The 12,433-nt window shown below is 36.9% G+C and overlaps 1 protein-coding gene across 2 annotated transcripts in view; it reads left to right on the top strand.

The window, feature by feature from the left end:
• Positions 1-9,882, top strand: part of LCLAT1 (lysocardiolipin acyltransferase 1) — a 70,275-nt gene extending 60,393 nt beyond the window's left edge. For both annotated transcript variants that reach the window (XM_060754141.2, XM_060754140.2), the window contains one exon: positions 7,251-9,882. In XM_060754141.2, coding sequence (XP_060610124.2) covers positions 7,251-7,747 — 497 coding nt within the window. In that variant the 3' untranslated portion in view covers positions 7,748-9,882. The remainder of the gene's footprint in view (positions 1-7,250) is intronic.
• Positions 9,883-12,433: the final 2,551 nt, after the last annotated feature.

The following is a 12,433-nucleotide window of genomic DNA, read 5'->3' as shown; positions in this document are numbered from 1 at the left end:
ATTGAATCTGATTCCCCAAAAAGAAAGTGCTTGTGCTTTAAATTTATTAGATTGTGTCAAAAAAATAAATATATGAATGTGTGCCTCTGCTATTCTCTTGGTCATCCTTTTAGGGTAGGGACTGTTTCCCCACCAAAATGAACTAATAACATGGTTCCTTTGATAAGGGTACTGTTAATAGTTGTGATATTCACAGTAAAGCTTTTGAATTAAAAATCCATTTGTCATTTCTTCGCTGTGTCTACTCAGTGAATATTGTAAATACATCAAGTAGCAAATTTTATTTTTTCAGTTTTCCCCCCTAAACTACCGAGTGTTTGAAAACCATTAATGATTCTTTAGAGATCATTAAGCAGCTAAAAGAATTGCTTTTAGCTGCTTGTTGGTTTAGAGTGGAGAAATGAAGATTTAAATGACTTCACATGGAAATGTGGTTGAAAAATCCATACCATTTAAAGATCTTTCTTTGAGTGTGACTTCTCTTATAGTTGACTTCCTAAATTAGCTCATGCATAGTGCCCCACGATCATAAAAGTATGATCTAGAATTTCATTTAATCCCTAGGAATGGTAATGTAGACTTAATGTTTTTAATATCAAGTCATTTCCAAATTATGGTGACCGTATCACTGAGTTTTCGCTTCAAAAAATGTGTGACTTGCCAAAGTAACTCAATGGATTTTATATACAGTCAGGGATTTGAATCCTGATTTTTAGAGTCAACAGTTCTATTCTCAACCCACTATTGCTCTTGTTTCCATTAGATTACTTCTGAGTGTAGTGAGGCAGAAAGAAGTCTCTGAAGATATCAATATACATGGCCAGCTCATGTGGAAGAATACTATTCTTCATGAGCCATTTGGGGCTTTATAGGCTATAATCAGTATTATGAATAGTGTTTGTGAAAGTAACCAGTAGAACTAGTTGTTTTTAAGATGATGCACATTCCCATAACTAGCTCTGATCAATAGTCTCACTGCAGTTTTAGGGACCAGATAAATGTTCTTAATTCCCTTCATGGATACAACATGGAGAGCAAGTTTGTAATCCAAACTGATCACTGTTTAGAAACACTTGCAGAATTGCTATGTGTTCATTAAATGTTTACCACAGTGCAGTGACCAAAATCAGTTGAGATATAGTTGTGTTTGTACTTACATTTTTCATACATCACCATTCAGCAGATACAATTTGCATTCAGGAATAGTAATGAATGTTCAAGTTCTTCAGACTGGCATAGACATCTTTGATATTCATGCAAGTCCACTGAAGTCTGCATTTACATTCATATCAGTTAATGGTTTCAATACTGTGCAACAAAGTCAGTGGTGCAGTTATAGCTTCTGTGTACATTGGAGGCAAACTCTGAATATCCTCAGTGGGATAGTTTTTTTATGCTCAAAAAGCCCCCTTAATTTAGTAGTAATTGCAGTGAGAGTGTGGCACACACATTTTGAAAATATATATGCTACCCAGAGGGAATAAGTGTGCATAATTGGGGGAAATGTGCACTTGCTAAGTCTGTTGGTTGAGTTAGAAAGAGCAATAAAGAGCAGTGAGTCAGTTCTGCCTGGTCATCCTGAGAGGCTGAAAATAACTTGTTATTCCACTCTTTTGTCCTTCCTCTACCCCACTTTTCATATGTTGTGTGTTTTTATTTATAGCTCAGTGACTTTGTAATTCAAAGAACAGGGCTTCAGAGGCTGTGAGAGAAAGGAAAAATATAACTATAGAAGCTAAAACAGTAACTGCCAGGTTGGCACTTGGATAAATGCAGCCTCTAGATTAGAGAACTACATTGTACAGTGTTGGCTTTAAGCAGTTGCCTATATCCTCCCTGTCCCACATGTTCCTCGATTTGTCCTTTCTGAATATAACAAAAGAGATCTGTCAAAATACATCTGTATGTTTTTCCCCCAGTTGGCACTGCAAGGCATGTTGTTTATGTGCTCTGATATGATTTGTCCCTGTACAAGGGAGAAATATGAAATATTGTCTCCATCACCTTTCCAAACAAATCAGCCCTCCTAGAAGATCACTTATTTATCTCTTGTGTATGTGGTCTGAGTACATTTATTTAATTAGAAAATATAAGCCAAAAGAACTGATAAAGCTGTTTTAATTATTAACCCAAACTACCATTTGATTAATTAGCAACAACTATTCTTTGATTGGGATAACTCATTAGTATTAGAAATTTATAATAAATTGCATTGTCTTTTTATGTATTCATTTGTATAAAGGGGAATAGTCAATTTTAAGAAATACAGTTTTAAAGGGTTAAATTACACAGTAAAAAGTCACATTGCAACTCTGATCAGCATGCATTATTACAAAGGAAAAATGTATTCCAGACTATTTGATGTAGATTTCTTCAGCTATTGATTATTTTTACATATAATGTGCAGTCATATCTTTAAAACATGATTTATAGTGAGCAGAAATAGTTTCCTTAAATATTCTAATAGAAATTCAACTAACAAAGTGTGTGTAGTATCAAGGGAGATTAAAAGAATCGAACACAGTACATGAGATAAAAAGTGGCTTTTCATTTACTTTTGAAAATGGCAATTTAACTGAAGAGTATGATTTATTAGGGAAACTGCTAGTAGGGTCACAAGCTTAGTTAGGAGTATTATACTTGCTTCTTGCTGGCCTGAAACATAAGGGCTCAAAGCAATTAACTTTGCACCATAATTATGTCGAGAAAGACATCATATCTCTAGATGCTGAAATGTGAGCAACTTTAAGTGGAATACAAGTGGTTCTCAAGAAATATTAATAGAAAGGAGCCAGACAATAATGCTTTCTGAATGTTTTTTCTGCTTAGTAACTTGTCAGTAGCTGGAACCATGGTACATTTTACTGCTCCATTTGATTAGGAATCTTCATGTATGAGGTTGTCTTTCAGCAGAGGAAACAAGGCAAGTGGGGTTTTGATTTTGTTTGATTTTGTTTTTTTTGAGGGGCTGCATTCAGTGTAACTAGAACACCATTCCTGATTTATGTAATTTAAAGTAAGAATAAGGATTTGGTAAACAAAACCTGTATGTTACTCATGTTATGTGCCATGGAAAACACTAGATAATTTATCAATAAGGAATGAGATAAAATGGATATGGGCTGTAGTCTAATTGGAAAAGTTAACCTATCAATTAAGATTGGCAGGAGAAGAAATAAAAGAAGATCTATGTGATAATACATGGAAGCCATTTATAAGCTTCATGTGTAAAAGCAATGACACATTCAAACCACCAAACTATGTGGATGAACAATTTGACAAAGAGTTCTTTCTCCCACCCTGGACATTCCACAGATATATAAACCCCACTTGCCTTGTTTCCAACAAACCTCACAACCTCCGAGGATGCCTGCCATAGATGTTGATCACTAGATTGGTTTTTATTAGTTGTATTGTATAACTGGATTGCTTTAATTATTTTATAATTGTTGCTGCTGTGTATTTTATCTTACTATGTGTATTGCTGGCATCGAATTGTGCCTTTTGTAAGCTGCCCTGAGTCCCCCCTCGGGGGTTAAGAAGGGCGGGGTAGAAATGCCCGAAATAAATAAATAAATAAATGTGGCCAAAACGTCAGGAGAGAATGCTTCTGGAACATGGCCATACAGCCCAGAAAAGTCCCCGCAACCCAATTAGAAAATATATTACAATAATTATATGCAATGCATGAAATTAGACTAAGTGGAAGTAATAGAACTGATAGGGCTGTGTTTTTATAAATCCAGCCCTGTGAATGATGTGTGGGGGTGGAAGAAAATATAGATCTAGAAATAGGCAGTGTAACAAGGCAATTAAATAAATATGTGAGAGGAAGCCACAGGGAGGAGGGAGCAAGCTTGTTTTCTGCTTCCTTGGAGACTAGGACGCGGAACAATGGCTTCAAACTACAAAAGAGGAGATTCCATCTGAACATGAGGAAGAACTTCCTGATTGTGAGAGCCGTTCAGCAGTGGAACTCTCTGCCCCGGAGTGTGGTGGAGGCTCCTTCTTTGGAAGCTTTTAAACAGGGGCTGGATGGCCATCTGTCAGGGGTGATTTGAATGCAATATTCCTGCTTCTTGGCAGGGGGTTGGACTGGATGGCCCATGAGGTCTCTTCCAACTCTTTGATTCTATGATTCTATAATTGGGTGTATATGTGTGTGATGTGCAGTCACAGCACATCAGAAGACTGAAGTAGAGGGATGTGACGTCACTTGGGAGAAAGTTATTACTTTATCTGCCTGGCTGTTAAGGAGATGAATGAGTGCTTAATGTTATTAGGTGCTATAATAACATTAATGTGAGGGTCTATCTGTCACTGGTTGTGCTGCATTCCCTGATTTAGAGATGGTACCTTCTCTTTCTGACTTTAAGAAAGGCAAGGCTTTCCATCCCAAGTCCATGAGATATCACTGCTGATTGAGCAGATAACAACAGTTTGAACACAAGAAATACTCAGAAAACATTTTGAAACATACGTATGGGCAATTAAGGCACTGAGAAAAAGAGGATCATCTGAGGATGCATTTATACTTCAGAATTAATGCAGTTTGGCATCATTTTAACTGCCATTGCTCAATGCTAAGGAATCATGGGAATTGGATAAGCCATCAGCATTCTATGGTAAAGAGAGCTAAAGATTTTGTAAAACTACAGCTCCTATGACTAGCATTGAGCCATGGTAGTTAAAGTGATGTCAAGCTGCATTTATTTTACAATGTAAATTGACTCTTAGTCATTGCTTGTCAGGAAAAGCTGTGCCCTGAGTTGAGAGCCTTTTTGAGGAGTTACGAAAATCAATTCAGGATGCCTTTGACTCAAAAAGACTTTCTGTCTCTTTGACAGAATATTCCAATTTTTGAAATTTTCTTTACTTAATGACCAGCACTTATTAATAAACAAAAGGCAAAGTATGAGTGGAGAACATTTACAACCGCTACAAGATAAGTAGTATGGCTCCAGCTGCTTAATGCTCTGTGAAGAAAGGGCATGCTCCTTTCAACAGTGATTACATAAACCAGCTGAAGTTTGCCATCTCTGGATAGCACAACTACCAGCACTTTATTTAAATCTCCTAAGCTGCCATTTTGTGTTGTTCCAAAATATGCATGGCCCAGATAATAGCTATGTTTAGAAACCTGTAATCCCTTTGAATATTCAGAAATGAGCATTTTCCTGTATTTATACTATGTATAAGCTAAGGCGAAGTAGGAAGCTTGTTTAGCAGCAGAAAGATCAAGTAAATAAATACATGTGGAAATTAAATATTCGGACATAGCAGATTGTACAATTGTAGAACAATAACTTTTACTATGAATACCTATATCTACTTTAGTCATCAATGTTCATGGTGGCATACCCTGGGGTAAATTGGCAGAGAAGAGCAATTTTAGAAGCTTACTTTAAACAGAAAGTGGTATCATCTATTAATCTAAAACTGCTTTAAGGTAATTATGATGAGAGCAGATCTAGTAACACGGCAAAGTGACGCAGAATGGATTGCAATTCCCAGTTGTCTTGGCCAGTATAGGGGTGAGACATGGTAGAAGTTTCATTCAGTTTCAGGAGAGCTGAACTTTGACCAGTCCTATCTCAGTAGCTAACCTCTACTTAAGAATGACTAGGAGGTTCATCTTCATTGTATAACACTATGCAACAAATTTTGAAAAAAATATATTCCTGGAACGAAAAGTTTTATTTCCGTTTAATTGTGCGGAACTTACTTTGACCGTTTTTGTTAGTAGTGGTGGTTCTATCACTGCTAGGGAGTGGACTGGAAACAGAAGCTTCTGATTCTTTGCTCTTAGCAGGTTCACTATCTAGATTAAATCATCAAAGGAAAGAAAGACAAAATAGATGTTACAGATTGAAGTGCAAAATGATATACAGAAGAAGTACCTCTAAACAGAGGTTGTAATATTATCTAGTTTACTTAGAATGTGAGAAAAAAATACCCAACATGTAGCTTGCATAAGAAAGATGTACCTACAAGTACACCCATACAGTTCTCCAAGGTATATGAGCACCATCAAGTGCAGTTTTATGATGATTACATTGCCATAGTGTTTCAGTTAAAAATATCTAAGTAAAATATTGGACTTCAGAATTTGAAAAACACTGAGAAGTAGTGGGGTCAGACTTTTCACCCCAAAATGTAGCATAATGCTTATTTCCAGCATGAACACGTAATTAACACAACAGTCCCGACTCACTTCAGCCTCAAATGCCATACAGCTAAACAACCTTCAGGTTGTATCTTTGACACAACCTTCTTTCCCTAGACAGCAGGTTGTTAACAGCAACAAATAGAACATATCAGATTACATGGAGCATTATCTTTCTGTGGTTACAAGTAGAATTGCCAACTGATCCATCGAAAACCATTGTTGATAATTTTTAGGGAAAAATACTTAATTGTATTTTGGTTATGGACAAGCTAACAAAAGGAACAAAGCTATTCTTTCCCTCTTGCTCCCAGTCCTCTTCTGGTTTTTCCATTAGATGTCATCCCTCCTGTGCTCTGGGTAGGGAATTTAGATAGTGTTCAACATAAAATGATACAATATTATGAAATAACGATTGGTATTTTTAAAAGTTCCCAGTGGCAAGGATAAAAAATTGTTTCATTCCAAGTGCCCTCAACTTGTGTTAGCGGCACAAACACTTTCATGCTCCATAGAGATTGGCAGCATGCTATTCAGGTGCATTATTCCAGTTATTCCCTCTGTGATCTAACTGTTAGCTTTCTGTGAACATTTTATTGATCATGGTGGGAGATAGGACTTTTGACCGTTAATCTGACCCAACAGATGAACTATGAGCTTTCTATGATTTTTCTGGTGGCCAGATATGACTTAACTGCAGACTAAGTATCTTAGCCTCAGTTTCCCTCCTGACCTTTAGGTGGAAGAATTTTGAGAATTTTCTGAAAACGCTGAGGGAGAAAACAAACAGATAAACATTGTTAAAAGTTTTGACATATTTTCCCAGTTTCTGTAAATTGGGGAATGACATTCTATGGGTTTTCATGATTTAAAGAAGGTGAAGCAATCATGTGGCTCTCTATATACTGTTGGACTCAAACTCCCAGCATTCTTCAGCATTGACTATACTGCCAAGATTGTAGCAAATCTCCCAATAGGGGAGCACAACATGATTCCCATCCTCTGTGTACAGTATTGAATTAATGTTTCAGTTTTCTAAATACTGACATTAGCTGTCTTCATTGTCTTCTCTGTTTTTCCCTAGGTAATAACCTTGATGCTATCCATGACATAACAGTGGCATATCCTCAAAACATTCCACAGACTGAGAAGCATCTTCTGTATGGGAACTTCCCAAAGGAAATTCATTTTCACGTCCAGAGATACCCAGTAGAGGTTCTTCCGACATCACGGGAAGAACTGCAACTTTGGTGTCAGCAGCGTTGGGAAGAAAAGGAAGAAAGGCTGCGTTTGTTCTATGAAGGCAAAAAATACTTTGATGCATCAAGGAGAAGCAAAATTCCTCCTTGTAAATCTGAGCTCAGGGTTATGGCTGTTAAGTGCATTTCACTCTTGTACTGGACATTTTTCACACTGGCTGCGTTTGTGCTGCTATACTTGTACAACTTTGTACGGTGGTATTTTGTCTTTGTGGTTGTGATTTTTCTTATGCAACACAAACTGTTTGGTGGGCTGGAATTGATAGAACTTGCATGTCACAATTTTTTTAGTAAAAAAACAGTACACAATTCAAAAGACTAAATGTGATGTTTATTGTGGGATGTTGTTAATACTGTGGACACTTTTTGGATGTGTCACATGAAAACAAACTGGAGGAAAATCAAGTTTTTGCATGAGAGTCATTGGTCTTTCTTAATCCTGTCATTGGTTAATTCACTGTCCACTTCCATTTTGAATGGATAAACACTTGGTAAGCTGTATGACTTTTTAATATTTGAATGTATTGTCCGTGTTTCTCTTCCTGGCAGCTAGCATCTGCTTTATTGCTGCAAAACAATTTGCTGACCAATCAACATATATAGCCATTGACCTTTTTAACATGTAGCTCTAAGTAACTGAGCAGATTTGTAGAGCTAAAATAGTGGTCTATGATTTCAATTCAGCTTTGTCGTAAATAAAGTGTGAAATAAGAAAGTCCCAGCACTTTAAATGACTAATGTTTGACTTTCTCTAATTCCCACATCTCTCACAGAGACGTAGGCTATGATACAGTTATTGTACTTAGCATCAGCAAATTTTCTGGTCTGCAGAATGAGGAAGCAAAACTCAGGACCTTCATTTTGGAATCATTTTATGGTTTTCCCTTACGCCATGTTCTATTCCAGTTTAATTTGTCCAAATTGTACACTATAAGCATACTTTGAAACCCCTTCCACTGAAAATTAGTTGAACATATCTAAACAGATGTGATGGCAGTTTTTAATCTGTATTCATGGCTGAGTTAGTCACCAATATTTCACAAATCTTAAACCCTCATCATTCCATCTCATTCAGACTAACCATGTCAAAAGACTTGCAACCTCATCATACAGGGCTTCTTCGGTGGCATACGCCAATTTAGCCCTAGGTCATCCATGGATTCTGCCAGCTCCCATGACACAGAGGAACTTCCGCTGTGATCTAGGGTCTAGCCACTTGATCTATACTTCCCCCCCATGAAATCAACAAAATCAGGAGCCAGGTGATGCAGGGTGGGGGTGGGGGATCCTCCCCTCCACACACACCACGAGGATCATCGGATTCACCATGGTGCGTGGTGATTCCAGCAGCAGTGTGACAAGGCTCTTGGTCATATTTCTGGGTATTTCAGCATCTGAATTTAGTAGACTGGCACCATTAACCTCTTGCAAACTGTCCACAAGGAAAGATATCTAATGTAAAGTTAACCATGAAAAGAACACTAGCCAGATCAAAACTGAATCTTAATCTTGAGGGTAGATTATTATTTGCCCCATGAAATCAACCATAGAAATAATCTTAATATTTTGCCCTCTGAGGGATTATAGCAGTGGTTTTCAAACTTCGTCCTCCAGCATTTCTGACAGTGACCAAGCTGCCTGGGGCTTTGGGATGTTTAAATCCCAAACATATGGAGGACCAGAGGTTTGGAGCCATTAGATTATAGCATAATCTCATAGACATGTGATATTTTTGGCCTTGATGTTTTGTTTCATTGTTTACGCAATGTTTCAGTGTCTCCGTGGCATATAGCTATTTACATTACATCCTAGGTGGTGTTAGTAGGTAGTCTTTTCCTCACTTCTCCCTCAGGCACCAAGTATGAAGTAATTGTTCATTAACAAAGCCAAAAAGGCAACACATAAAAAAGCATTCAGATAAACAACTGAACATTTCACCTTCCTCTGAACACAGCATGTTCAGTTAGAACTGTACACAGCATGTTATATTACTGGACTAGACTTTCATATCTTCCCTCACTTCTCAAAATGCTAAGGGTTTTCTGAGAAGAAGAAAGTAATTTCAAAAATTGTCTAAAATATGCCCTCAATTTCTAACAAATTGTCTCAATGGTCTCCTCCTTTATAGAATGAAATGGGTGTTTTGAATTTGAATTTCTTCACTTAAGCACTTGTCATCATATATGATTCAGCACTTTTTCTTGGGTAGATCCAATTCCTACAATGGTTGCATAGCTGACGAAATAGGCCGAGGCATTTGTCATGCACTGAATATTAGTAATATCAGAGCCATACGCCAGGTTGTGCAGTATTCTGTGTTGATCACACTAAATGTCATGTCGAGTTCCATGTCTTTGTTCAGCCTCTATTGCTTCTGCACTGTTTTTATAGATGCGTTTTATAAAAACTCTACAGTGTACTCTACAGTAATATTAAAAGGTTTATAATGCACAGTGATATTCTTGTACTGGATTCTTTTATTTACTACTGATGGTGAACTGGACTGATTCCTTTGCAATACTGAAGGTAAATGTTGTCCTTGTTGATACATTATTCTTCAGTCCTGTAGCATTTCACTTAGCTATTGCTTCACTCTTAAGGTTTCCAAACTCAAAGGATCAGAGATGCTATCATTTATTATAGCTGAATAAAAAAGCAAGCAAAAGAGAGACATGATCGCATTCTGATTTACTTAAATCAGACATTTTCACAAAAAGCACAGGTGTTCAATGTCAGGTTATCTCAGTACAAGGCAAGTAAGTTCCTGGGTATAGTTAGTAACCAACAACATCATCATCATCAGGCTTGGCATCTCCAAATGAACTCTCTCAGAAAACTGCCGAGACCCCAGTAGAGGTCACCATTGATGCCTCGCCAACCTTCACAATTTAAAATACTTCCCCCCTGGGTTTATCTATCTAGGAAACTGCCATTTTCATTTTGAGAAAGTTCTCAATGTAACAGTACTTTATTCCAGTATCTGTTGGAAAGACATACCATTGATCCTTTGGACCAGTGAAGTGTGCCAAAAGTGGAAAGCCCTTATTCAGACCTCTAGCTACAGAATCGTAGCAGTGTAATTGCTGTAACCCTTCCCTAAATAGCTAGAATTAGATTAAAATACTGTTTTATGTTCCGGTTTTTAAACTTTTGGATAAAATTGGAGCAAAGATGGAAAGAGGAAATACAACATATTGGGAACAGAGTCATTTATGACACCTAGCCTTGTGTCCTACAGTTTCTGTGTCTTTCCACTTCCTCAGCTCTCATAGGATGGATCTAACCCTGAAAAAAGAATAAAAATAAGTTCACTCTTAGGCAACATAATATGGTCAACAGATACTGCCAGTGCAATAATAAACATGTTCCATCACATGTAAAAGATAGAATACTATATACCGTAGATCAGAATTGGAAGAGGCCACTTGAGTCCAACCCCCAAGAACACAAAGTGTCCCAGACAATGGCCCTCCAGCATCAATTTGAAAACCTTCAGAGAAGGAGCTTCCATCACACTCCAATGCAGCATTTACACAGAATGGCGCATAATACGTAGCACCATATCTATGGTGTTAATTTCCACTTATAAGGCGGCAGTTGCTGTGATTGACAGAGATCTGTTCCCATCTCAGGAAGTAGAGGTATGCTATTTCAAGTGTCTGTATGCAATCACTGGCATGAAAGGCAGGAACAAGATCCATGGCACAATTCGCCCTTGCATTGGAGATTGCTTATGTGAAATGGGGTTTGGAACAGCAACCAAATGCTTCCTGCGTGGATCTGAAGTGCAGACTGGGGAACTTTCATAGTCTATGTGTATCTTATATACAAGATTGTGAACATATAATCTTCACAAGTGCCTAACTAACACAGGATTCTGGTTACACTCTTCACTAAGCTTTTTTTTCTTTCTTTTGTTCAACTATGCGAATGCATTCTGAGAAAGCTGACTTGACAATTTGCCAGCCTTAGAGTAAAATGCGTGTTCTAGAAAAACAAAAAACAAAACCCAAAGTTGAGATTAGTGTTATTTTCTGCTTCCTCAAATCTAAGAGTGCTTGGGCAGACATATCCTACCAGTTAGGTAATAAAGAAAATATGATACTACAGTTCTGATTTGATTCAGTAAAGTGTATTAGAACTACAGTACTTATTAAACATTAAAATGACTCAAATTAAAACACAGTTGTTTAAATTGCTTCTGGCAATTTAATAAAGTCTATCTGGTGATTCTTTAATGTGATTTTCTTCTCCTTTGGCTGTGTTAGTATGTAAGAAAAGGGAGCCCATTTTATTTCCTTATCTAGGTGTTTAGTGTACCCAATCTAAGATATGGGATATAAGACATTTTTACAAAAAAACAAAAACAAAAAACCCCAACACATTGGAACCAAGATTAGAATGTTATAATTTTGTTTGTACATATCAACGGATGAGACTGTTTTACTGTTTTAATTATTGTTTTACTGTTTATGGATGTATTTTAATTTGATGTATGTCTAACTGTAATTGTATAATTGTAATTGTTTGTGCTGGCATTGAATTTTGCCATTACCTATGTGGAAACTGCTTTGAGCCCCCTTCGGGGTGAGAAAAGCGGTATACAAATGTTGTAAATAAATAAATAAATTAATATAATTATTTTTAATATTTCTATGCACATCAAGATCTAAATATAATATAGAGGAAAGACAAACAGTATTTTTTCCACATTTTTTTCTCATATGAACTCAACATTCCAATAGAAGATTGAAAAGCACTTGAACACTGAACACAGTAATATCTCATTTTTAAGACTAATTTAAAAGTCCTTAGAACTTATCTTAAATATAATTGGGGGGGAGGGGGCACCAAATGTGTTCCTTAGGGCATGGAGTTCTATAAATGCAGAATCACTGTTGTGGATTCCTGCCTCATGCTTGGCAAGCTTACTGACTGATCCTAAAGGTGACCACATGATCAGTTTTCCATACCTGATTTGAGTGTCCAGAATTTCACTAGTTTAAAG

This window comes from Anolis sagrei, chromosome 1 (genome assembly GCF_037176765.1).
Source record: "Anolis sagrei isolate rAnoSag1 chromosome 1, rAnoSag1.mat, whole genome shotgun sequence".
In the NCBI taxonomy this organism is placed as follows: Eukaryota; Metazoa; Chordata; class Lepidosauria; order Squamata; family Dactyloidae; genus Anolis; species Anolis sagrei.
Note: the sequence above shows the minus strand (reverse complement) of the source record. Positions and strands in the feature narration are given on the sequence as shown.